Here is a 25,476-nt window from a genome sequence, read left to right as displayed (position 1 = left end):
TGAGGCAATAAATATCAAAATATAGTTTTGTTAGACCAAGCAGAATGCGGAGAATATAGTGCTATGCAGGCACAAACGACATTAGTTCAGCGAATTTCAGTCAATAGTGTGTCTCGTCAAAGTTGCACTTTTCCTGCGAGTTCGATTTTATCCTATTATCCACTAATCAACGGACTGCGTCCTCAATATCCTTGCTTCATGTCCAGCATGTCTATTTTTAGGATCCCTTGCTAGCCCTAAGTGCGGCTCGCGATCCATTATTGATGATTGTCGAATATGATTGGCTGATGTTGCCAGGGAGCACCCATTTCTACCTTGCTGGCATTACTATTTATCTGTTGTGCGTCAGCACAAGTGTCACCAAAGGTCTTTCATCCAGATTCTGAAAAATTTACTAAATTCCCCAAATCTAAGAACTCCAGAATCTGAACCGAGATCTTCAAAGACTTATCGACATGACAAAGGAGAAAAATATTTTGTAGCTACGTCGAATCCCAAAGAAATTCCTATGCTAATAGGCGTCCTGGATATTCCCCAGATCTTGACAAGATAATCGATTATCAGACTACCACTGGCAGCTTAATACTGTCCTTAATGCCGACTGCGGTATTGGATTAGTAAATGTTGGCCTGACACTTTATTTTGCACATGCCATCGGTCTGGATCTTTCCAACGGTATGATCTTCGCAAGCGAGACAGCTTTGACCCCCGGTGCATCCATATGTTTCGAGGTGTCAGCTGGCGAGGACCTCGGTGAAGATTTTGACTCTCCTCTCGAAAATGCATCTGTAGACCCCTTGACCGTCACAATGGCCTCTTATTGCTCTGATACGGTAAGGTTCCGCCGTAGTTGTTCAAATGGATCAAAGCCGAGCGGTACTGTTGCGCATAAGGCAAGAACCGGCATAGTTGTGGTTCTCTTCAGAATCGCACACGGAAATTCAATAAGGGCCACGATGAAGCGAAAACTCGGCTAACGCGCTGCATTAATATAACATGCTGGGCAACACCTTGACACTGAATCTCTATGTGGATCTATAATTGCTTTGGACGCTGGAAGACCCGCTAATGGAGCTTCAACAGGACACTTTCTTCAGGAAGGAGTGACACAAGGACTGGCAAATTGGACACGAACAATCAGGAAACATGCAGAATCCTAACACCGGAGAAATTTAAAGACTACTTGGAACTAGTAACTCGGTGATATGTTGGCGAGAACGGATACCTGCAAAGGCGGGAACGAGGAGGATATGCTTAGCGAAGCACGAAACCGTATCAGAGCCTGTCTTCATAGAGCAGGAGTCAAGCCGGACGACGAAAAGTTTGCTGGTCAAACTGCTATTGTACGTTTTATGCCAGAGAAGACATAGAGAATGCGAAGATTTTCGACGATCAGATCTACTTGGAGAAATATATTTTGCTCTCGACTATGTGACTTCACAAATTTCAACGAATTTCGCGGGAGCACGTTTTGCCGTATTTTGAACAAATTACTTATGGCCTCGATAAAGCTGCGATCTTTTGATTGCATTACAATAAATATAGAAAATCAAACTTTATAATTTGTATTCAGATTGGCTGGTAACATGGAAATACTATACCAGCTCATTTGATAGTAGAATCGTACATACTTAGCACAATCGCATATGTTCGATACTAATTGTCACTAATGACGTATATATATATATATTCTGTCACTTTTGATTTTTATTACTTGTTTTCTTCTATCCTCTCTTCGATTCAAATTTGTCGGGCTTCTTGTGTTTGTGGCAACACCGCCTTTTCCTCATCTTTACTCTTGTGGAGTCTATCAAACCTTTCTCGTCTCCACCTCATACCAAAGTGCCATTCTAACCACATCAACGGCAGTGATAGAATCTGCATGCCTGCCACAATTGTAAAGGCCCAGCCGAATCCGATTGCATTAATTACAATCTCAATCACCGCAGAACCTGCTGCGCCCAGCAAGCACCGAACGAGGTTATTTGCAGCCGTCACAGTCGCAGATTCGTTCGGATACAAGTCTACCAATAGCACCTGCACATTGGTTGCAAACGCACCAAACCCAAATCCGCAGATAAACATCAAAATCAATGGACAAGCTAACGAAATCGAGCTGCGAAATGTCCATCCAAACACAAGAGCTGTGGCTGCCTCTCCAATAACTAGAATCCATGCACTGCGTAGTCGTGCATGTTCTAGCGGAAAGTCGGGATCTTGACGAACTTGTTTTCCATCACTGAAACCATGCTTGCGTGCGTCCCGACGGAACTCTGCGTCAAGGACTTTTCCCATGATAATAGATCCAAATGAGGCACCAGCTCCGTACGGTAAAAAACATAATCCCACTTGAAGCGTATTGAGTCCATAGATTTTGCCCACTTGAGCTGAAAATCCAACCGTAACGCAATAGTAAGCAACATAAACTAGTGCATACGAAAAGAGAAGCAATGCGACGTCCTTTTGCACGATGATATATATCGTCCGTAGTGGATTTCCCAGTGATCTCTTTGGCAAAACTACCGGATCCTCGTCATCCCGTCCTTGCCTTTTGGACCTCAATAGTTGTAACAGTGATTGATTGATTCGAGACGCAGGAAGACTTCCATTGCCTACAATTTGACGGCCTGTTTCTGGCATGAAAATGAGCAAAAACGCAAACAGAGTCGATCCTGCCGCAAACAGAAACCAAAACGATGCGCGCCAGGAATCTTTCGACTTGGACATCAAGCCGCCAATAACAGGCGCAACAGCAGGTGCAACCATGACGCCAGCAGAATAGAAGCCAGTATACGATCCCCGCTCGGCTGAAGCCACGATATCTCCAATTGTGCCTGCACCCAAGGCGATCGTTGCCGAAGACCCTCCAGATTGAACCATGCGTAGCACGAGTAACGCCGGATAAGAATATTGTAGAGCAAGCCCGAGATTCGCGCCCATGAATACAATCAAGGTCAAAAGGTATATTGGTCTTCTTCCCAGAACGTCCGCAAACGTACCCCAAATCGTGGGCGAGAGCCCTTGGAAAATCATGTACGTTGTTACTGTCAAGTTGATTCTCTCCAGCGAAACATGGAGATCTTCTGCAATGTCCGTGACTGACGGGAAGTAGATGTTTGTCGCAAGCGGGGAAAACAGCGCGCCAAACGTCGCTGCTGCTGTGAGGAGTTTCTTCGTGTTTTGCGAAAACACAGAGTATGGCACGTCCGATCGTGTTGTAGACACTGGAATAACTTCTGCATCTTTTGGGCTTGAGCCAGTATCTTCATTCGAAAATTCTGATACTGTAGCTGCATGGCTTATGGTCTCTGTTTGTGTGACTCCGTCACCTTCTCTTTGTTCTTCAACCGAACTGGCATCTGTTGTCTTCTTTGGGTCATGCTCTTCTACGTTGCTTGCATCCATCATCGGTTATTCATACAAACTCAGTAGTGTATGGTCTACGTAACCGCGAAAGATTCGATGTTTCTTACTATGTAAACGAAAATATATTTCGCTGCGTTTCCCCTACTTTCGCTTCCCTTTTATAGTTCACAGTGCTGACCGTTCCAGTGCGGAGCAACCGCAATTTGCGTCCGGTGGCTTATTTTTAGCGCCAACTGAAGCCTCTCTCAGCCAATAATCTGCTGCTAAACCTTAAGTTCTTACTAAGCACATATCCGCTTGGGCCTATCAAAGATTTAGAGGATACAACAATGATCTTCTCGGTCGACTCTTTTACTAATAACAATTCCATTGAACAATCGACTCATTCTCGCACCCCTATTTGGCTACAGCTCTCTCGCGCGATATCTCTTGGTCTTCCCTTATTTTTTGTCTACATGATCTCTATGAACTCGCAAAGCTTTTGTATAAGCTTAAATTATTGGTTCATGGTTCGACAGCTCACCAGCTATAATAATACTGTTGTGCTGCAGCAACTGGCCCTTATTCCCATGCCAGACTCTGCCTGTTTACCTTAGAATATGCATCTGTGAATATCTCACTGGTGATTAAATTATATATCTTCATTATCGTGTGCCAAATGTTTATGAACTCAGTATGCTGATTATTGATCTTCGTAACCTTTCTAAGTGCTCTTGCAAAAAATCCAATCTGAAGCACCTCTCCAAATGCCTCTGCAGATTTGAAGAAGTGTTATAGTACCGATTCCAGCTCTTTTGGAGAATATTGTACGACTTATGTTGTAAATCCAGGGCAGGGACGATTTTACCACAAGCTTCCAGAATGCAGCTATACAGAAGTATGAATAATTTGGGTATTCCAAGATTAAACAGATGTCTTATTAACTCCTGCCGTCTATGAATATTTTCGCGGAGTACGGGTGGTTCCATCTTTATTCTCACGCTCAGGCCTCATATGTACCGTGATTGCCTCATTTTAGTAGTTTTCTCTCGCGTCCTTTGACTCAGACTCCCTCTGCTTTAGACAGCCTCCGTTGATAGCTAGTGAACCCTGAAGTTTAGGTATTGTAGAAGCTTTCTTGTCATTTTGCGATTGAATTCTCATTTTTCAAAGGGTACCGGCCTGAAATTTGCGAGAACAAAAATGAATTTCATGAAATCTACGTAGTGTATGACTTGGAATTGGCATGACTATTCGTCATTCGCAAAATTAAAATACTAGTACTCTCTTGTTGGAGCATGTTTATCTCGAAGCCCATTCGGTAATGAAACGACAACTCAAAAATTTTATTTTCGATTCATGTTTTTGAAAGTACAATGAATTCCATGGGTTTTTCCTTAGCAATTCACTTTGTCTCCTTACGGATTCTGCTCAGATAGACCATGTGAATGCACAGGAATATATGAGAACGAAGCGGATTTACGCAATTACATGATTGCTTCCAATGCACGTGATTTTGCTTTTTTGACCGGGCCCAGTATCTCGAAGCGCTTTTGATTTCGAGTATGGCTACAAAGAGTCTGAAGTGAGAAGGTGATAGAGAATATGGGGTTTGGGCACATTGTGAAATCGGTGAATTGTAGTCCGACAGGCCATCAGTTCATTCTCCAAGTTATTTTACTTCAAGATCTGAGATAGGCACTTTAGTAGTGCTAAGGCTGAGTGACAGAAGAAGCCACAGAGAGCACATAAGATAGAGAATAAGATAAGTTAAGGGGAAGATCCAAACTGTACATATCATGAGTCCAGATTCACAAGAAATAGAACAATTTCAATGCAGAGAAATTGTACAAGAGCTAAAGTTTGGGAGATACAAATTGCAGTGAAAATCTATGGCGAAGGAGGAGGTCGGAAGTTAAGTGCGTTCATGACCTGCGACATTGCAGCGCAAGGAACGAAGACTTCACAATTGTGGCAATATAGTGTAGCAACTAACGCATACTGTATATTGAAACGGCTGTATAGGGCTGTTACTTGTAAGACGGCAACTGCTGGCCATGATCTTTTAAAGACTATCTATAGTTTTGCAGTAATATCAGATAGCGACCAGAGAAATTGTAGTAACTAGTGACAAATGATACTAATCATGCCATGGTGGAGACATTTGCTGGAAGAAGAGCTACTGGGGCATTTGATGTAGCTCGAGAATATTCGTCATAAATTTTAGAATAGTTTAATTGGAATCCTAATATCTGCTGGAAATAGGACGGCAGTTAAGGTTAAGGTAGAGGAAATTCGAAAAAAGTACGAATTCAAAATGACTATTTACTGGGTTTTTCTCCGATGGTCGATTGCAGTTACTCTCATCTCGCCTTGTTTACTGTCGCAGTATAGGTTTCCAACGTTTTGAGTGCAGGGCCTGCTATTATATACACCGCTACTTTATTGGCCCAACAGGCTGCTTTGGTGCCACCACTAATATGGTCCTTATTAGACCCATTGAAGCAGACTCTTGAAAAATCTGAAAAGTGAATGTTTATGAGCAGTAAAATTTTATGCCTGAATCAGCATTATCAGTATTAGCCATGTAGTGAATTGCCCTTTCTATTTGTTCTCCGTACTCTGAGAGATCATTACAAATCACGGGTTTTGTGCTTCTCTGACTATCTCTAGCAAAAGTGCAATTATATTGTAATTATTAATTCAGTTCGTAGTCGGCTCCTCCCCATCGTATTCTTTGTTTGTGGACAGCATTTATCCATTTTGGGAAGTGCTCTTGGAATTCACATGAAGCAAAAAGAAGCATCGGCATGATTAATATCTGCTACATGAATTTTTGCTGATTCGTTTCGTTTATCTGCGATTACCCACATACTGGTGAGGATTTGATCTAGCTAAGATAGCATACACATGACAACAAAATTACGAATACTAGAAGAATCTGTTAGTCAAACCAGCTAACCCGTGAATGTGAGGGCGAAGTTAGTATTGGCATATAAAAAGCTAGTTCCGGATTTGAAAGTGAAAATTGCTTATGCTGAATAGTCATTGATATTGACGCTGGCAAAAGTTATCCCTCGTTGCTTTGAAGGTGTTGATAGTGGACTTCCTGACGCTGGCATTAAACAGCAAAGTATCTGGTCGAGCACATATGAACTATATCATTCTGAAGAACGGCCAAACAAAATCACTACAGAAGAAAAGTTTCTCCATTTGAAATGCTAACACTTCTCTTACTGGATTTCTCGCAGAGGAATAGATTCTGTAATGTCAGCCTTTTCTAAGTGACGGATTCGACTGGTTAATCGTCCCGGATGCAATATTAACACAACAAGCACGACAGACATCATGACTCCGGCATCAAAGACATAGAAAAGCGTTTCACTGGAGCTTATCACGCCATCAGAACCCTGCTGAAATTCGATTATGCGCACTACATTGCGGCCTATGAAGAGCACACTAACAATATAAAGCCCAACTATATAAGGCTGCCATCGGAAAGGCTTCTCCCAGTCTAATTGGATATTTGCGGGATTGATACGGCCATGCAGTGTTGCAGCGCAGGCTATAAAAAAGCCAAAGGATATACACTGAAGAACAAGTCCGGCCAATAGGATTGTTTTCCCCCGGCTCGCTACGGAAGAATCATCGCTGCCAGACATGATCGCTCCCGCTACTTGAGTGACGAAGCAGACTAAGTCAACCAGAACAAATAGTTTAGTTAACCAACGTGCACCGATGAGTAATAGTTGTTGACTTTTGAGCGCTCGCGCGATCCGTCGGAGGGACATGTATATCGTCGCTGCTAGCATAGGTGGTGAAGCTAATACTAACAGGTTTTGAATAATGAAAGGCATCGTTTTTCGCACATCGTTATGTGACCGTGATCTAAAATAGTATGCCACTGCTTCCACTATTGAAGTTAGCTTGCTCAATTTCAAGCAGAAATTACTTACTGCCGCAGCCTATGATCATTGGAATAGGAAATGCTGATCGGTATGGGAACATGAATATGAAATGAATGATACCCAGGATACCAAACAAGCTCATAAAAGCGTAGGCAGGATATAATGCAGGATTATATGAATACAGATCAAACGGGGCATACCCATCCCCTGTGCTATTGGTAGAATTCATCGGAATTTAGATATAGTCAATTGCTGACCCCGGTGTCTTCAATGATTGCAGTAATGCATTCAACAAGAGCCAGAAAATTGGCCCCATTCATATATTCACAGGGTCTTATAATACAGTCTCATTACACGCTCTTGCAATTGACAAAGAAGTTGTATATTTACTTTTCTTGCGCAGTGTGCCGCGCGGCAAATCGAGGGGGTGGTCAAAGCGTCCAGGCTAAGCAATCTCTATCGTAAATTTCCAATCAATTTCGTAAATCTACAATGTATCTCGTAAATCAACAATAATAAACGGTGAACGAACGTTGCATGCCAGACACACTACATACTATTGGGCTCCGTAGCCTAGCCACCCTTCTGTTGTACTCTCTAGCGCATGCGTTTGGAATGGTGTGGCAGAACAATTATAGGCTCACAGGAACAAGTATATGATGTTAAAATATCTATTTTTGGATTTTGGTCTGCCGACCTTCTGTGGTGTGCCCCGTCAAAGTCCCCTTGGGAGCAGTATAAATGGGCCTGTTCATTTTACCAAGTCCGTCCTGACAGGTCGAATCGCCGGCTCTTTCACCATTAGACAAGGGTCAATATTCGGTGTTGATCTATAGACAGATAGCTACAAACGTACCTTAGCTGTACTTACATGGCTACGTAATTTCAAGCCCAAGTCGCCCCAAACAAGTCCATTTTTGCGATAAATTGAGTTAGAGTGAGGCCACATACCCTCACTCCTGCTTCACAGCAATCGAAGTGGTATATCTAGGATCCTTTGTTGAAGGTTGTAACTTGAGCTATCAAACGAAATAGCGTAAGCGGAAATAAAGACATACGATTTTCGTTTATGAAAAGTTGAATGCTTTATTGCGAAGATATTGTGCTGATCATAACTTGTCCGCTCAACCTCAAAATGCATCAGCTCTAATTGTAGTATGTAGGGCCCCAAGCGACGCAAAATAACTTAGAATTTACGTCTCTTCTCTATAAGCTGAAAAAATGCAAGCTGTCCAAAATAGTAAATTATCCGAAAGCTAAGTTAAATATAGTAATCGTAGATACTCTATGTCAAATGTAGTGCTGGCTCTGGATCTACTCGCAATGGGCTCTAGATGCTTGACGTCGCTTACAGAATACATACCAGCAAAAACGTCAAAATACTTCAGAAATGATTCAAACTAGTAAGTCTCAATAGTCAAAAGTTTGCGGTATAGATTTAAAATTATTGATGTGCTATTACTACATTTTTTCACTGAGCCATTAGCTCCATCTCTGTCATGAGAATTTACCACACACTTTTAGTGAGGTTTCCCAAGCCCCAATTTGGAGTACCGTAATATTTCAAGCTTCTGTGATGTTTCTGAATGGCAAAATCTAATGTTAAACTGTTTTATACTAAATTCACCTAATGTGACTATCTAAATAGTGGGAATAAACTGATTAATACCTTATTAAAGCATCTCTATATAGCGAATTACTATCCCGGAGTGAAGTTCTCTCTATGCGCTCAGCCTGCTGGTCCCTCTCCATGTCTAGGATGAGGCCCGAGCAGATAGAGCAATGGCTTTGTTGCCAAAACCACCTAACAGAACAATAGTACATATTAGGCCAAACCGTTCATGGCTCGAAGCTGACTAGTGCAGCACGTAAATTTTCATTCGGCTGAAACACTGTCAAAGTCCTCAATTTCTTTGTTTGTGCTGTTTTCGGTGATGCACTAGGCTTTTAGCTCTGAGATTCTAGGACCAGAATTGAAAGCCACTAGGTTTGTTCGTTCGTTCGTAGGGTTGTGTACCTCAAATGCCACAGCGAGATTCTGCTTAAGCCACTCTCAATCTGCTTCTCACGGAAGACTCAAGTGGGCCTTCGCCCCCTTCATCCATTTCACTTGGAAACTAATCTCATATTGATATTCTACTCTCTTGAGATATAGGCACATTGAGGTTCAATTCTAATGTTTGACCAAGTTCACTATTACATTACTCTACAACTTATCCATCTTGGATCACGATATCCACATAAGCACTATTATTGCTTTCACTGTCCGCATCTCATCATTCTAACCTGAAATCTCCATAATATTAGTTTGACTGATTTGTGCGTAAATTTGCAAGATCATTGTGAGAACTAAATATCTATCTCGAATTATACATTCACCATATCGCAATGTCTTGTTCTTGACCCACAGATAAGATGAGTAGAAAAGAAGTGGCCATTTAGCTATTGGCAGAACATGCTTCAATACCTTTTATCTTGATTCTAAATTTGTAATATCAACGAAAGAATAGCTAGCACTGACAATTGCGGGCATGCCATCTAACTTTTTGACTCAAAAAGGTTCATTGAAAAATCCATACGATATATCCAAAAGTTTGCTCGTGCCATCATTTCATAACCTTATTTCATTGTACTGCTACGCCCCTAGTATTTATCTGTTTTAACCTTATTTGGCTGACCCCTACTTTGTCAGTATTCCTACAAGCGCCTTATTTTTTCATCTCACACTACGCTACACTCATTTCTGCTTCCCTGCCAAACCAATGTAGCAAAAAGCCATTCCCCAAACAAAGCAAATTGACATCTCAATGCACAGCAATTTGGCTCTTTAATCGCACTGGCCCTGAATGGTTTGTCCCTGTAGCATTCTTATTCCTGTCGCCACTCAGCCATAGACTTTGTAGGTAGATACTAATCGACAGAAGTGTTCAACTTAGCAAAAATATAATTTGTATACATCAGTGATCTGCTGCAAGACCCTTTTACCCGTTCAACTGGGGTCTTCATTCAGTTTCCATGCAGACTAGCAACTTGCCTTTTTAGGGAGTTGATGCTTATATCGATAAATTGAGATGTTATGTGTAAGTTCGAATATTTGAATTATTGCCAGAAGACTACATATCGTCGATCTATGAGTGCGTCCACTTACAGATATGCAAAATCAGAAGACTATAACCATCTCACAGGACTATAAGACCTCCGATAGCTACTGAATCACTGAATTTTCATATCGCAGACTGAGTTGAGAATCGGATCAAGACCGTTAGCTACGACCAGCTTATTTGTTTTCAGCAAGCATGATTGGTTATATGCCCTTTTTTTTCAGTTCTCGTATTCTTGTCGGATATCAAGATATTCGGCTACTTACTCCTGCTTCTACTATTTTCATGTAGTATTGCTTCTGTGGAGCGTTTGCTATTACAAGTTGATTACTATTTTCATCTACTCTAACGATATTTTCACTGAGCTTACTGACCTTTACGTTCTTCCATGTCAAGATATTCGCTCATTGTTTCATTTCAACTTCGATGCGCTCAAGCAAATAACATACCGGTATCTAGCACGCTGCCTGCAAATTTTCTGGTTGATTGAACTGTACAGAAGACAACTGTAGCGTTACATGAAGATTTCAGCTCAAGTCCAAAGAGCTCAAGTATAAGGGTTCTATCCACAGAACAGCTTCTGTAAGTTGCGCTCTGGTCGTCGGTAATGCTCATAGTTTCATCGCCATTGCCTAGGTGTAAAGTAGCAGGATCAATATGCGAATGACAGAAAGTAATATCAGATATTGAGCTCCTATTTTCTCCGAAGCTCTTTACATCAGTGTTCGTCATATTCCTTCGTCGAAGCACTAACTTTCACCACCTCGCTTCTCGACATAGGGGGCGAAAATATATACAAATTTCTAATGTTAGCCTTCTTGTCATTCTGAGATATGTATTAATGAAATTTGTCCAACTCTGCGTTATTCTAGATTGCCTTTGATTTTTACAGTCTTAGATGACTATTGATGTGACTTATAATTTATCTATTTAGAAACCAGATCTAAAAGCAGTTTTGTCTACAACTCCTGATGTGTTGTCTGATATATCGGTCCATCCGCGAACAGCCTCCTGAGTGCATAAATTGCATAAATTCGATAATTAATTTGTAAATAAATCACAAATCACAAATCACAAATCAATCTAGGTAGCGGATTCAGTCCTTCATGCCATAATCGTACCTTAGGATTCCAACTACGTTTGCTTGAGTACGCCATTCGAGCATTTCGTGTATTACATAGTACATCTAAAGTCAGTATATGATTGGATCGAAAAAAACTCTGTTTCCGACTCAATCTTGATTAAGCGCTCTATACGCTCAAAAACTGGAGCTGCATTTTAAAGAAATTGCAGTAAGAGCGTCTGGATGATGTTTCATAGTATCAGCTCAATTCAGATCTAGATGTAAATATTTGCGGTAGACTATCATGAATCACAATACAGGGTTATTAGGTCTACTGACTGGTTACAATTAGGACGAGCGACCAATTCCAGAAATCTGGAATGAAAAGTAAGCCTTTCTTACTAATGCATTCACACCCATGTTCTTCTCATACTAACAATATTACGAGTTGATAGAATATTCATAATAGATCTCAATATACTGTAGACTGGGCTTCTCTGGCAGTACGTACATTTTCTTTCCAGAGACAATTCATGTGCACGTATGGGCTGCTAATTCAAATGAAACCTAAATGTCCAAATGGGAGCAGACATATATGACAGCCGTCATAGTATTTGGAGTACATACTACTATTCTGCGAGCTATCATGGTCCGAAACCTGACAACTGATAACTTCATAAGCTGTAATTAAGACTGAGTGAGGGAAAAAGGACAAACAATGTCAAATCGAATAAACTGAATGATCAATGGGAGATCAAAGATAGCAATACTCATAAGCTTGTTTGATTACCTCTCAACCTTGTTCCTACCCTACTCTTGTCTGTTGATCAACCCATCTAAGGCAAGGGGAATAATCCAGTCCAAGACGGTCAATCACAAAGTTCACTAAAATCCTACCAGCATCTTGAACAAGCCAAAAGTTTCGATAGTGATGCAAAATTACGCCATAAAACGAAAAAATCAATAGAGCGTCAGGTTGATCTGCTTGTAGCAAGAGAATAAACTCATTTGATACAGTGATCAGCCAAGTAAACAGTCCATGAACTGATCCTGATGTACCATCAGCGTTCAGTCTAAGCTGATTGTAGTCTATTTGAAGATTTTGGATCTCTTTCAAATATATTTGACGTGGTCTCTCTTGCATCTCCCTGGAAAGAATAAATTGTTTAAGCATCTCAGTATCTGACCCATTCAGTCTCGTTGAGCGCATTCGAAATTCATGGCTATTCCGAATTATTGGCCCTAGTTCACTAGACCAGAACCATTGCCACCACGGGACGATTATTGCTCTTATTCCATGTTGTAAATTAATCAGCTGAATCATATTCTTCAAAAAATCGCTGTAAGTGGTATTTGATATCGATGCAAATACTTCCCTGAAGGAATGCGCACCTATCAAGTTGGACAGTAATAGTACGGCAATACTACTCGATTCGTCTATATAACCAAGTCGTTCTTTCAAAGATGATAATGCACTGTTATAGTACGATGTTGCAATTCCCCGATAGTAATCTTGCAATTCTGGCGTATGTTCGCTCATGTGTAGCGCCGAGAAACCTAGTAATCCTTCCATTAGATGCGGATGTTTCAAAGCTGTGTCGACTATGATATCTTGATATATAGATTCATCACCAGGAGCTGACCAAAAGAAGAACGCAATCTTAGCAAAAAAGTGATGAAAAAGCTTCAAATGAAGAACATTAATATCTTTCAGTGGTTGCATGGGAAAATCTGAAGAACGCAAATACCCATTCTCGATAGCAAGACATAATTCATATTTCTGGGATATCTGCTGTTCCTCGCCGACTGAAAGTCTTGCTCCGTTTTTGTAAGCGCATTTCAAACCAATAGCTCTGCAATTAAGACATCTTGGATGATTCTCATCACACTGACAGACAGCGAGATTAATATCAGCATCTGTACAACTGCTAAATCAGAATTTCTTACTTTAACATGTCGGCGTTTGCATTGCATACAGCCAGTTTTCGAATTCTTGTGAGACTTTCGGGTCATGTATACAAGTAGCTCAAGCTCAGAATGGCTCTATGAAGTGTGCCATTCAATATTCCGTCACAGTCTTCCAGGCTAAGGACTTGCTCTGCACCAACTTAGCATTTATTCAAAAAAAGCCCAATAGATACAGCGAAACAGAATTTATTTTTAGAATGGCATTTATTGATCAAGGAGTCGCAGAAAAAGTTGCAATTCACACTACCGCCGTGCTATCTTCAAAACCCTTTTGGTTGCAAACGCTGCTTTGAGGGACGCGTAATAGCGATACCGCACGAGCCCATGTTCTATGACGTTTTCATAGCGGAAGTAGACGCGGCGACTCAAGCTTAAGCTGTGTTAGCCGTGCTATGCTCGTAAATGTGAGGCTCTCGGCTCCTTAAACGGACTGAAGGCGAGCACCAGATGGTCGAACATCTTGATATAGGCGGCTTCAAGGGATCTTGGTCTAACGAAACTTACGAATTTTAGCAAATGCGTAGGTCAGGGAAACGTAATTCCTGTAGATGCCAAGTTCGACATTAACATATAAATTGTCTCTGCTTTGCATAGTAGCGATAATTGAGCAACCATAATGCAGTCAGTATGCCTGATGTACTACCTTCTCCAAACTACGAGTTGTGGTGTTACACTCCCTCTTTCGACGGAAACATTATCCTGGCCGTCATTTATTGCATACTCCTGGGAGGTCATCTTGTGATTTTGCTCAGAGATGTCGCGAATTTTGGCATTCCTCTTTTGATCGGAGGAATCTGTAAGTTATGATCTCGAGGAAGATGAGGTTGTGCAACCGCTAACTTGTTCGACAGTAGAAATTATTGGATATGGCTGTCGAATTTATTCTCATTACAATCTAGACAATATCGTAGTGTATACTATTCAGTTGGTACTCATTCTTGTTGCTCCATTGCTTATGGCACCCACTCTATACATGTTCCTGGGCCGCCTGATTTCCAAAGTCTATGGAGAAGGTCTAGCAATCAGGCCTCAAAATTGGCTATTTACAGGATTTTTCATATGCAACATAATTTGTTTCTTAATCCAATGCATCGGAGCCGGTCTTCTTCCTCAAGAAAGCCTTTCAAACCAGGTACAGCGCTATAGCTACATTGTCTTCGCAGGTCTCCTATTTCAAAGTGTTATCTATCTACTTGTTGTTATTCTTGCGCTATTGCTGCACTTTCGTATGAGAAAATCTGTTAACACGCTTGGATCGAGAACTCATTGGCAAGCATATCTAATCAGCTTTTACGTCATTACTATCCTTTTGCTTGTGCGAACTCTTCTCCGAGTCATTGAATTTGCCGCTCAGCCATCAGAATATATAAATACACAAGAATGGATATTATTTGTTTTTGATGCGGGTTGCATTTTATCAGTACTAGCTCTTAGTTTCATATGGTATAATTTGAAACCACGTCTTGAACCAGTTTACATTGAGGACTTAGAGTATCCTCGAAGAAATATCTTTCAATTAAAGTAACTGGACAGATATTCTCGGACACGGACGTCCATTGAAATATGGAGAGCCTCGATTCAGTGTAATGCCCTACTGTTCACAGAGCTCACGGTTAATCAAACCTCCATGATGGGCTCATACTGATGGAGCTGTAAGTATGAAAGTTTCACTGCATGTCAATTTCAAGTATTCATTAATACATGAAAAAAACAAGTGACAATGCTAGTACTAAGCTGGCGAAATTTGCTTTGTAATTGGCAATACAAAATTGCCAATTCTTTTTGGATTCGACCAGGAAGATAAATTCAACGCACTGCTATTGCACATATACCGATGTTCTTCACTTAAAAAGAGCTGAGCCCAAACATCAAAAAAGGGCAATATGTCGTACATCTGGTTCAGGTCAAGGACTTCCGGTTTCACTGGGTCATGAAAATCAACTGTTGGATTGCTACACAATCAAAATCCAATCTATTCCTAATAGCTGAGATCTAGTATTTTTGAAGAAGCTCTAGATATTTCTGGCTAGTCAATTGGCATGTACAAGAACATTTAGATTTTACGTTCAAAGCCTCGTTGTCAGACTCATTAAGAAGAACGGCAAAATTATTAAATTAGATTGACTACTTGGGTTTCCACGTATTTATCAAATCATTGCAGGCAAAAGTGAGAAAATTGTCTAATGAGTCCAGGATTCACAGTCAAAGGGACTGAAAAGCCGAATAAATACATCTTTTTTCTAGTTTCTCTAGATTAGTCTAGGTGACCAGATCTTGATTTAGATTTTCACCGATTTCAATAGTTAAAGAGGCCGAGGATTTGGAGTATCCACGAAGGGATTTACTTTGATTAAAATGATTCAGCAAATGGTATTGAGCTAAAGCATTTATCCAAATATCCAACTAAAGAGATACAAATAAAGCAGTATGAATAGTATAGGGAGCATAAAGTCCATGTTCATTAAAATTCTTCTCTTCTCATTCATCATTCTTATCCTAAATCTTCTAGCAATGTATCAGGTTCTGAATATAGTATATGCAAGCAGACCTCCATCAGGACCCTGTTCTTGTCATGTTGTTCATAATAGAAAGTCAAATTGTAACGGTTGGAATCAATATAATTATGGTGAAATTCAATTGGCCTAAGGTGGAGCAAACCCGACTCTGATTATATTTTTCTGCCTCAGCTTCTTACTGAAAACCCCTTTCTCTAAAGTTTGGAGCGCAATATCTGATTCTATATTGGGAAATTTTGATATTATTTCACAGTTAGAACAATGGTGTTCAAAATTTATCTGGTTCGTGATGTAAACTAGTCGCATCTTTGGCTGCTGGTTAGGTAATACTTAATTAAACGATTTACATTTCTTGCTTAAGCAAAAATTAGCTTTTGAATAACAGCACCAAATCCATACTTGAGATCACTTCCGATCAATAATAATTGCTTCCCTGACGGAGCATTGATCAAGGGAGTCGAGAAAATAGTTGGAGTAACTAGTCCAGCCTTGTAGTTTGGGTCATTATAGAGCACTTGCTTATTGGTTGACCATGGTCCGACAGGAGTTGGAGCGTACTCGATAATATAACTCGACTCTCCAGATGCGGAAGATAAGAAAATCATCAGATATGCACGATGATACTCAGAGTAGAACACCGAGGACGGTCCAACAAAACTATCACCTTCAGGAAGGGAATAAATTGCGTGAGTCTTATCTCTACGCTGATCCGCAATTGGCTCAATTACAGACCACCGCTGCTTTAAATTGTTCCAGTAAGTCCAGGTAGATTTCTGGCTGTAGGTAGCAAGTGGAGCTCGCGCGAGAAGAACATCTCGGGAGTAACTATACGACGAGTAATCAGCTGCGTATAAATAAATAACCTGATTTACTACCATCGTGGCGAAGATTCCGTACTCATAATGGCCTGTTGTGTAATCAGAATAGATAGTCTGCGGGCGAAATAAGGATAAAGTCGTGCCATCGTCTTTAAGCGTATATACCATGAGAAACGAGCCGCGACGTTCACACTCATCTTCATCACTAATGCAAGACTGCCAGAACTGGATTGATGTTGTTGGACTGATAGGAACACAGAAAGATCCCGTATGAATTGTGCTGGACGCTTCTCCATCTACAGCTTCCTCATTTGCGACCAATGCAGACATCCCGTATTGCGGATCCTGTCCACTACTACTCAAATCTCGGCTCTGCTGGATAGTATATCCAGGGTGTAGCATCCTGTCTACCACTTGATTTGGATGCAAAGATGATTTTCCAATCGACAGACCGGTATAAAATGGCCCGGAATCGATTACCCAAGTGTAGCCTTCGAACCAAAAGGACTGGTTTCCTATCGGGCAAAAAGTCACCGGAGCATACCTCATAGAAATCCAGTTATCCCTCCGATAGAGCTGTGAATACCAATCGTTCAAACTACCCCAGTTTCCGACCATAGCAACTTCGAACGAAGTCCTACGCGGGTAGACCCGATAGAAGTGTGTGGGGAAATCGAAAGGAGTATGGTATACAGGAACATCTAGAACATCATAGGAATAGCTCGTAGCTTGCACTCCGGAAATTATATTCAGTAGCACAGAAAGCAGAAACAAGATCATTGTTAATTAATCCTAACTGAAATCAAACAATAACAGAAGGTTTTAAATTTAGCCTTATTACGCGGATTTTTCGCAGTTCATATACTTGAGCATTTCGCCAAGAATAAACGTGCAGGATCAATGCTGTCACATAATGTGGAGTATTAATCTGTTCAAACTTTATAGGGAAGCACCATTCACTGATAAAAGGTTTAGAAGAATTCAACGTCTAAATAGCTTTAGGTCTTATGATCACTGTTAGTGTAATCCTTATAGCCATGAAACATTCTTATCTAGGTTAGTCGATAAATTAAACTATTATTTTGATACCGCAAACAAAAATTACAGTCAGCAAGCCGACAACAATCAGTGGTCAGTTTTTGCGGCTTGGCCATGCTGATCAAATTATATTTGAACTGAAGGTGGAGAAATGCAAATGTTGGTAATTTAGCAAAACTACAATGTGGAATTCTTTCTTTGAGCTGAGTGAAGTGCACCTGAAAACTTATTAAAGTCAATCCATAACGTCATTTTACAACGCAAGAACCACTGCCACGTTTAGGAATGATATTACAACGTCCTGATAACCTAGGCTTTGCTGAACAGCTAACATCCCAAACAAACTTATTTAAAGGAAACCAAATACGATGCAAGTTGTTCCTAAGCGATCTATTGGGCAAGTATCTTTAGTATATAGACTGAGTTGTATAAATTTATTGCTCATAATATTTTCTGTTAAAATTAGATATTAAATTAACTATCAAAATTAACTCTTGTTGTTCACTGGCTGTTAATCACACCAAGCTTTGATGTTCAAATTACGCTTTTGCGTCCAGTGATTCTCAGAAACTCTTCCTGTAAATGGTCCCATACCATGTCTCCAATTCCCTCTTCTCTCAGCTGAGCCAGCACTTTCAGAACAGCTGCATCACCAGGTTTGCTATATGCACCAACAGTATAGACACCACTGCCAGGCTTTCCGTCAGAGCCGATGCAGATTTCAAGATCTTCGACCACAGGCAAGCCAGACGGTGACGAGTCAGGAAGTTTTTCCTTTGGAGGAAACATAGAGCTTGTGGCCAGAAATACGTGTCTCTCTCCACTTTCATCAATAGGCACTTCCTCCATCGTAATGAACAAAAATATCACAGCAAACCCTACTTTAATTAAGGTTCCCATAGGTCCTTTCAATGTTCTACTCAGTGGAGTTTTAACCGCTCCGGGATAGTCGTGGATAAAGCTAACAGTCGGAGCCTGGCTTGCGATTTTCTCTAAAGTCAAGGTCATCATAGACACTAAGTGACCGCGTGCTTTCCAAGGCGCAACCTTTTTCCCAGCAATGTCTGCTGGATTGATAGGACCTTCCTTTGTGCCGGCCAAAACAGTGATTACTCGACGAAGAGAAGGAGCACATTGGAGAAGGGGAAGCAGATTGACAATGAAACGCATACGGGAGTAGTAGGACAGTGCTTGCATAGCTGTGAGCTTCTCCGCCGTAACTGTGAGAGGAGTGAGCATTTTGTAATCAAGTTTGTCTCTTCAGCTGAAGTTATTCACGTACCAGTTGATAGATCGAGAGTACCTTGGCTCTGGAATAAAACATTGATGTATTTTTCTTTGGTCTTGATCTCTGCACAAACTTTATCAACGGCGGACAGCAAGCTCATATCACCAAAGACAAAATTGTATTCGCCGTCTCTGTTGATCTCACGGAGCTCGTTAAGAATAGAATCCGCGGTTACCTGCGAGCGACCGACAAAATAGATCCGAGGCTGACTGGTGTATTTGGCAAAGTGGATAAGAGTAGATTTGCCAATTCCACTAGTTGCGCCAACGAATACTGCCACCATCTCTGAAGGCATTGACTTCTTCAAAAGAGAATTGGACGTTTTGACAGTGGAAATCTCAACCATATTTAACGATGAAATTAATAGATCCAGTTACGTGCCTTGGACTGGCGTCGCAAAGGGTTCGGATCAATGCGATTTATATTCGGACTGAGGATAATCCGTAGATTTCAGATCTTTGCAGGGTCATCGAGTTGCTCCGGATCCCGAGACATGCAGTATCTTTAAAAATTAGAGTTAAACCTAGGTTTCCCCGTGGCAGACGTCAAGCCAAGATGTCAGTCCGCTAATGAACACCGAGCATTACGCAAAGAAGGTCCCTACGCGAAGACAGAATTTGTTAAACCCAATGGGTAGTATAAACTGGGGAACAGCCAAGGAGCTCCTACTCATTAGCGGTTCCAATAGTTTTGATCATATTAAATTTCAGCACTTTCAATATCCTCATGGTGTTGTATCTTCCACTTAAACTACAGCTCAATCAACTAGCCAGTTCGATTGTTTGATGTAACATCATCAAGTAAGCATTGAAGACTCTTAAACTTCTTCGGTGATCTAATGCCGAGGTTCTCCAGCTGGCTTATCTCGGATTCAGAAATGGCTCTGACTGACATTTTGCGAAATGGTCAGTGTAGATTTCTGACTAAGTGATTAAGTTATACGATTACCCAGCTAATATATTCGGCAACTGCTCTGGTATAGCCTTCCATTTTCAAAAATTGTTGAAACATTTAGAGACAGACCAGTTAATTGAAATGATCTTGCCGTGGGCAAATGGGACCAACATTGTTAGCAGTTCAGGGGAGATTCGGTGACTTCTGTCTGACTTTTATGCCACTAAGGCTTTGATTAATTTCGATATCATTTTTGGAGCAATTCCAATAGTTATTTCCTTAAGCTGATATATCACGTTTATTTTATTAACACTCGATCGCAACTAACGCCCCAGGAGAAAACATCTCCACGAGGTACAATGTATGCTCGGCCATGATCCACATACCGCCTGGAACAAAACAAAAATTAGCAGCCAAATGTCCGAGATGGATTTTACCAATCAAGCTACCGTCTTTATTCCAAACATGAATACCGTCGCCGCATCCACTATATACATTGCCCTTGACATCGCACTTTATTCCATCGGGGACACCATTATCCGAATAAGCAAAAGTGCGTCGGCCTATTATTTTTTTGCCTGAATCGACTACGTCGTACTCATAAATCGTAGCCGGGTTGCGGAAGTTAACACTTACCTGATGGCCATCGCCAGGACCAGAGTAGGCCTGATAGGCTGCGGTGTCTGTGATGTACATTTTTGAATGATCGGGAGAAAAGCATAAGCCGTTGCACTGCAAAAAACCGTCAGCGACACAGCTCACTTCGCCAGTGGACGGTGTGAAACGATAGACTTGAGATGGAAGAGTAGGGTGAGGACGGAAACCTTGCTCATAGCCATACGTAGGATCTGTGAACCAGATATCTCCAGTTTCATAGTGAATCACTACGTCATTTATCGAATTGAACGAACGGCCACGGAAATTGTCAATCAACACTTTTGAAACCTCAGAGATAGGATCGACTTCCACCAAAGCTGACTCTGTATTGAAATCGCCTTGAGAGCAGTAAAGTATATTATCCTTGTAATTACAGGCTCCATTGGCTTGGACAACTTTGTTGTACTTAACGACTTCCACCTTATGGCTTTTGCAGTCTACCGCGTAACATTCGACGGGATTGCTAGTCTGGAAATTGGCAGTGAAATAAACTTTATTCGTTCTCTTGATGTAAACACCTGCTTCGTGGGCGAACTGATCTTTCGGGCGTGACTCCACTTTAGTTATGCTTGGATTGGAACCAAGCACTGTTCTAAATTCTGCATCGTACACAATAAATGTTGGACTGGGAAGACGCTTAAAGAAGCGAGCATATTCAATATCCGTAGCAGCCTTCAGTTGATCAAATTCGACGATTGGTGTATTCATTATGATCTCGAAATTGGCGCTGGCTATATGCTCAAATGTTGAACCTCGAGTAGGTGAGTTACATGATTGAACAGGGCTTATTATCCCAGCGAGTTTTCCCAAAGTCATTACTACTTCAGATATACATTTTTTTCATGGATTTTGCAATTGCAGGAAATGATATATAAAATATAACACAAGTGAACATGGCAAAGATCAAGAAGAGTACAAAATCTGGAGAAATTCGACTTGGAGGGTTTCAGACGCCGTCTTCACCACCAGATTCAGTCTTGGATGTAATCACAACAGCCAAAACTGCAACTTTTAAGGGATCATTGGATATCGATTATGCAAACTTAAATAGTGAATACGAACTACTTCACTTGATAATCCACCGAAACAGAAATCAGCATCGAATGCAAAAATGGTGGAAATATGTCTCGATTCTACATCGCAAAATTAGATTGCTTCTTCATTCTGATTCTCGTCCGAATAGTCAGCGAATATTCACACAAAGGATCAAGGAATCGATTCAAATAGCCGATAGATTAAATGGAGAATTCCTCATCAATCTTCCGCTTGCGGAAGTCCCCGATCCGGTGTTTGACGAGGTCGAATGCTGTCGATATTTGGTTTATAAAGTTATACCGAAAGCATATGGAGCATTCCAGCGATTATTGGCCAGTGGAAAGTTTGTGGCTCTGAGCCTGGTTTTGGTTGCTATTACGTGCAGGATTTTTTCAATTTTGTCTAAAGATTCGAGAGTGGTGACGAAGAAAGAAATCAAAGTCAAAAATGACGACGTGCTAGATGACTTGGGGAAGGTTGTCGCAAGGTCGTCAAATTTGATTGACCCAATTAAACTTGAAATCGAAAACAGAAGTGGCTCTAGTATCAGCCATATGGGCTTTCGGGATAAACTTCCTTTCTTATCGACTGATCGGCCAGAATCATTAGACAGATCCAAACGTGTGCCCACAAAACTAGTATCTGCAGCTCGAGTAAAACGGAAACAGCATAGACAGCAGGATCTCGACGGGCTTGAGTTTTTTTGATTACAAATTTTTGCTAATATACATCATTCTTCTTCCTGGGCTTCATCGATTCCCTCTGCTCGCCCTTCCTCATCTTCTTCTTCCTCATCATCATCTTCCTCCTCTTCTTCGGTTAATAATTCACCCCAGTATGTTCTATCCACATTCTCGTTTTCTTGGCCATTTGTATCTTGCGCTGCTTCTAACACACCAAATACGTCTCCATATAAAGGACGATTTGTAGTCTCATCGACAGGAGGTTTACCCCATCCGCCAGGCTGGAATCCCCATTGAGCACCCGACGGTATAGGAGCATTTAGGCCGGGGACTCGAAGACCGGGGTAACTAGGTGGGGGTCCAAAACGTTGCATATTCAAAAGCCATGGAGGTGGAGCGCCAGGTGGCATCTCCAGAGCTTGCTGAAGTTCATCTGAAAGCACGCCTGGCCGACGATCGGTGGCATCTGATTCAAATTCTTTTCCTTCGTAATATACCTCACCAAATCCAGTTAATTTTGGCTTAGTCTGAAATTTGAAGAAAGCGTCATGAAGCTTTTGATAGTCGATGTCGAGCCTGCCCATTTTGGGCTGTACACGTTCGCGTGTGCGTTGCTTGAGGGTAGACTCGTCTTCTTTCGTGTTGTCACGCATGTCCATGATTCCTGTGTACTTAATGAAATCGGGCAATTCGAAAGGAGGCTTTTCAATTCCTCTTTTCGACGAAAGATATTCGCGCTTAAAGCTCCAATGTGCCGGAACGGGAACAACGTTCTTGGAACCCTTTATTCGTACGAGGAATAATGGATCCGTGGCATCTGAATCCACCCACTAATTTTGTTAGTTTTCAATAAAATAGGATTAAATTTCCGAATGAACATACTTCAACTACATCAGGTCTGGGTGCAGTAGCCTTCAGCTGAGCAATCGATATTTTATTGAGTTTGCGTAGCTTCTTCTTGCTCATTACATGTTGCAAAGTAGCAGCTTCTTCTTCTTCGTCCTGGATGTTATCATCATCACTATAATATATGTCCGCTTTATCGTATTCATCGTAATAATTCTCATCTTCATCGTCTGCGGTTTGGAAATGCTCGATAACAGACTTATATGCAGCAAACGCTGGATCGTCTACATCGACATGCAATCCCTCGTCCAGATTGGATTCTTCTTGTCTTCTGTATTCTTCGTCTTCGTTGTATAAATCATTCTATAAATCATTAGTAAAGATCATTCTGTTTGAGAGTATAAACTGCACTTACTTTGTCGTGCGTTTCGACAATAGATTTTTTGTCTGGGACTGTCTCAGATTGAGTTTCAAGTTTCCGTTGTTTTAGTCGTGCCCTTTTTTGTTGATTTTTCGATATTTTTCGTTTATTAGACGACATTTTAATTGAGCTCATTGCGGTTCACTCTGTAAAGATGTATGGAGTATTAAATCTAAAGGGAGATATCTGGAGGAATCACGACGCCATGCCCTTAGTCGAGATTGGGAGAATGGTCCAGTCTGCTCAGATAATTTTCGAATTCGATATCAGATTATTGTATAAAGTTGAATTTGAACAATATGAATCAGATAATGCTGCTCAACAGAAACGCAAGATGTTTGTATCAAGGTTTTAGAGATTTGCGAAGTTTTCCAGAAAAGCAGAAAAAAAATTATAGAGAGTCAGATTTAGGACGAGAACAAGGACAAGTAGAGCTTGAACAGCTAATATACCAGACCAACAAACCGCTGTCTGTCACGCCAAATCAAAAATCCTTGGATTGTCTGATTACAGTTCTCAGCAAAGTTCCAGAAGATGGAGGAAAAAAGTTTTACCAACAAAAATGGTCAGAAGCGCTGTCGACAGAGTCACCTCAGTCAGTTCTACGCAAGAGAGAAGCGGTCAATAACAATATGGAATGGCAATACAATTTGTTTAAAAGAAAAGATCGATTTTCACGAAAATTTCAGACGCCGAACGAAGATTTCCCGGACATATATCAGGGAGAAATTGATGATCGGTATAGAAGAATGGTCATCAGATTTTGGCCGCCGTTGCGTTCACTAAACGAATCTTACGGACTGCGACAATATCTGAGTAAACTTGGCAATCTATTGGAATTTGAGATTGATTGGGTACGTAATTATTAGCAATATTGTACTAAACTAATTTTCAAGATATATGATGGGCAAGTTGAGTCGAATAATTTTGCTTTCGCAACATTTGACGATGAAAACGATGTTGTATTTGGAAAATTGGAGCAGCTCTTTTCTTGTTTCGGCTCCGATAATCCGAATATATTGAAAGATAAAGAGGGAGAAATTGATCAATCAAGAATAATTCAGCAGATGGAGCTGGACTGCGAAAGAGCCTGGGTGTTCTCTGTGCATCGGAGTGCTCATACCATTGAAGAGATCAATACACGAACATTGATCAAAGATTTGAAAATTTCCGGATCCGATGATCTTGAGAGCCTACATAAATTGGAATCCTATCGGAACACAAGATTATGCGGCTTTAAGGGATTTGGAACTGGCTTGCCAGAACGAAATCATTTGAATTTTAATGGTTGGATGGATAAGCAATGGAACCAGAAGCAACATTCTGGCGGAGACAGTGACTCACGAGGTGGAGTTTTTGATCATTGAATCTATTTATGGAATCTACATGCTCAGTATATTTGGTTCGATCGGAGCCGTTGTCTGCCCAAGCTAGCGAATCCTCCACACTCTGCAGGATAAAAAACGAAGACTTATTGTCGATCGCTAGCTACTACTATTCAGATAGTCATTGAAGAAACTCAAGGCACCGGCTTGGCAAGATAAGTAGCCGGCCACCGGATATGCCACCGGATAACTGTCTCGATACGACTGTTTAGCAACTATTTATTACTTGGTGGATGCCTAGTAGCCAAGCAAACACGATATCGCAGCAACGATTCTAATTGTGCCTTGTATGCACTAAACGACGAATTGTAATTGGTAATGCGACAATGCCCAGCATTTGGGTAAAATACAGAGAACCTTGGATAATGTGTATTTCAAAGCTATACCGTATTGATATTGATCTAAATAGCAGTGCGAGCAGCTGTCTATAAATGAAAATGGCACATAATGACAAACCAATACAGATATTATAACCACGAACAACTTATAAAGCGGTTGAATGCCAAATTA

General features: G+C 41.0%; 11 protein-coding genes across 11 annotated transcripts; 4 read left to right on the top strand and 7 right to left on the bottom strand.

Annotated features, from left to right (window-relative positions):
• The first annotated feature begins 271 nt into the window (after positions 1-271).
• Positions 272-1,559, top strand: V1516DRAFT_680037 (uncharacterized protein). Its single transcript, XM_066923024.1, has one exon. The coding sequence runs from the start codon at positions 678-680 to the stop codon at positions 975-977; it is 300 nt and encodes a 99-aa protein (XP_066775722.1). The 5' UTR covers positions 272-677; the 3' UTR covers positions 978-1,559.
• An 8-nt stretch (positions 1,560-1,567) lies between these two features.
• V1516DRAFT_680036 (major facilitator superfamily domain-containing protein) lies at positions 1,568-3,469 on the bottom strand. The gene has a single exon (XM_066923023.1). It carries the CDS (start codon positions 3,406-3,408, stop codon positions 1,741-1,743), a length of 1,668 nt encoding a protein of 555 aa, XP_066775721.1. The 5' UTR covers positions 3,409-3,469; the 3' UTR covers positions 1,568-1,740.
• Positions 3,470-6,115: 2,646 nt separating this feature from the next.
• On the bottom strand, positions 6,116-7,582 carry V1516DRAFT_680031 (RTA1 like protein-domain-containing protein). The gene is made up of 2 exons (XM_066923022.1): positions 7,302-7,582; positions 6,116-7,258 (listed from the first exon to the last, which is right to left on the bottom strand). The coding sequence occupies exons 1-2, from the start codon at positions 7,480-7,482 to the stop codon at positions 6,579-6,581; spliced, it is 861 nt and encodes a 286-aa protein (XP_066775720.1). The 5' UTR covers positions 7,483-7,582; the 3' UTR covers positions 6,116-6,578.
• A 4,640-nt stretch (positions 7,583-12,222) lies between these two features.
• V1516DRAFT_687231 (uncharacterized protein) lies at positions 12,223-13,430 on the bottom strand (the record flags this gene model as incomplete). Its single annotated transcript, XM_066923710.1, has 2 exons — positions 12,223-13,305; positions 13,365-13,430. 2 exons carry the CDS (start codon positions 13,428-13,430, stop codon positions 12,223-12,225), a joined length of 1,149 nt encoding a protein of 382 aa, XP_066775719.1.
• Positions 13,431-13,773: 343 nt separating this feature from the next.
• V1516DRAFT_524802 (RTA1 like protein-domain-containing protein) lies at positions 13,774-15,012 on the top strand. Its single transcript, XM_066919157.1, has 2 exons — positions 13,774-14,181; positions 14,237-15,012. The coding sequence occupies exons 1-2, from the start codon at positions 14,013-14,015 to the stop codon at positions 14,908-14,910; spliced, it is 843 nt and encodes a 280-aa protein (XP_066775718.1). The 5' UTR covers positions 13,774-14,012; the 3' UTR covers positions 14,911-15,012.
• Positions 15,013-16,257: 1,245 nt separating this feature from the next.
• Positions 16,258-17,499, bottom strand: V1516DRAFT_628069 (uncharacterized protein; the record flags this gene model as incomplete). Its single annotated transcript, XM_066919822.1, has 2 exons — positions 16,258-17,091; positions 17,134-17,499. The coding sequence occupies 2 exons, from the start codon at positions 17,497-17,499 to the stop codon at positions 16,258-16,260; spliced, it is 1,200 nt and encodes a 399-aa protein (XP_066775717.1).
• Positions 17,500-18,184: 685 nt separating this feature from the next.
• Positions 18,185-19,643, bottom strand: V1516DRAFT_680016 (uncharacterized protein). The gene is made up of 2 exons (XM_066923021.1): positions 19,040-19,643; positions 18,185-18,977 (listed from the first exon to the last, which is right to left on the bottom strand). Exons 1-2 carry the CDS (start codon positions 19,389-19,391, stop codon positions 18,292-18,294), a joined length of 1,038 nt encoding a protein of 345 aa, XP_066775716.1. The 5' UTR covers positions 19,392-19,643; the 3' UTR covers positions 18,185-18,291.
• A 602-nt stretch (positions 19,644-20,245) lies between these two features.
• Positions 20,246-21,304, bottom strand: V1516DRAFT_628054 (calcium-dependent phosphotriesterase; the record flags this gene model as incomplete). Its single annotated transcript, XM_066919821.1, has 1 exon — positions 20,246-21,304. The coding sequence occupies one exon, from the start codon at positions 21,302-21,304 to the stop codon at positions 20,246-20,248; it is 1,059 nt and encodes a 352-aa protein (XP_066775715.1).
• Positions 21,305-21,639: 335 nt separating this feature from the next.
• On the top strand, positions 21,640-22,125 carry V1516DRAFT_612239 (uncharacterized protein; the record flags this gene model as incomplete). Its single annotated transcript, XM_066919306.1, has 2 exons — positions 21,640-21,769; positions 21,842-22,125. Coding segments are annotated over 2 exons (414 nt in total), but the record flags the coding sequence as incomplete, so codon positions are not given.
• V1516DRAFT_680011 (uncharacterized protein) lies at positions 22,010-23,993 on the bottom strand. Its single transcript, XM_066923020.1, has 3 exons — positions 23,576-23,993; positions 23,197-23,523; positions 22,010-23,144 (listed from the first exon to the last, which is right to left on the bottom strand). The coding sequence occupies exons 1-3, from the start codon at positions 23,714-23,716 to the stop codon at positions 22,362-22,364; spliced, it is 1,251 nt and encodes a 416-aa protein (XP_066775713.1). The 5' UTR covers positions 23,717-23,993; the 3' UTR covers positions 22,010-22,361.
• V1516DRAFT_687226 (uncharacterized protein) lies at positions 23,893-24,948 on the top strand (the record flags this gene model as incomplete). The annotated part of the gene is made up of 2 exons (XM_066923709.1): positions 23,893-24,435; positions 24,478-24,948. The coding sequence occupies 2 exons, from the start codon at positions 23,893-23,895 to the stop codon at positions 24,946-24,948; spliced, it is 1,014 nt and encodes a 337-aa protein (XP_066775712.1).
• Between the last annotated feature and the right edge of the window lie 528 nt (positions 24,949-25,476).

Source organism: Lipomyces oligophaga (genome assembly GCF_038497815.1).
Source record: "Lipomyces oligophaga strain CBS 7107 unplaced genomic scaffold V1516scaffold_7, whole genome shotgun sequence".
Lineage (NCBI taxonomy): Eukaryota > Fungi > Ascomycota > Lipomycetes > Lipomycetales > Lipomycetaceae > Lipomyces > [Lipomyces] oligophaga.
The sequence above is the reverse complement of the archived record's forward strand: the minus strand, read 5'-3'. Positions and strand labels throughout refer to the sequence as shown.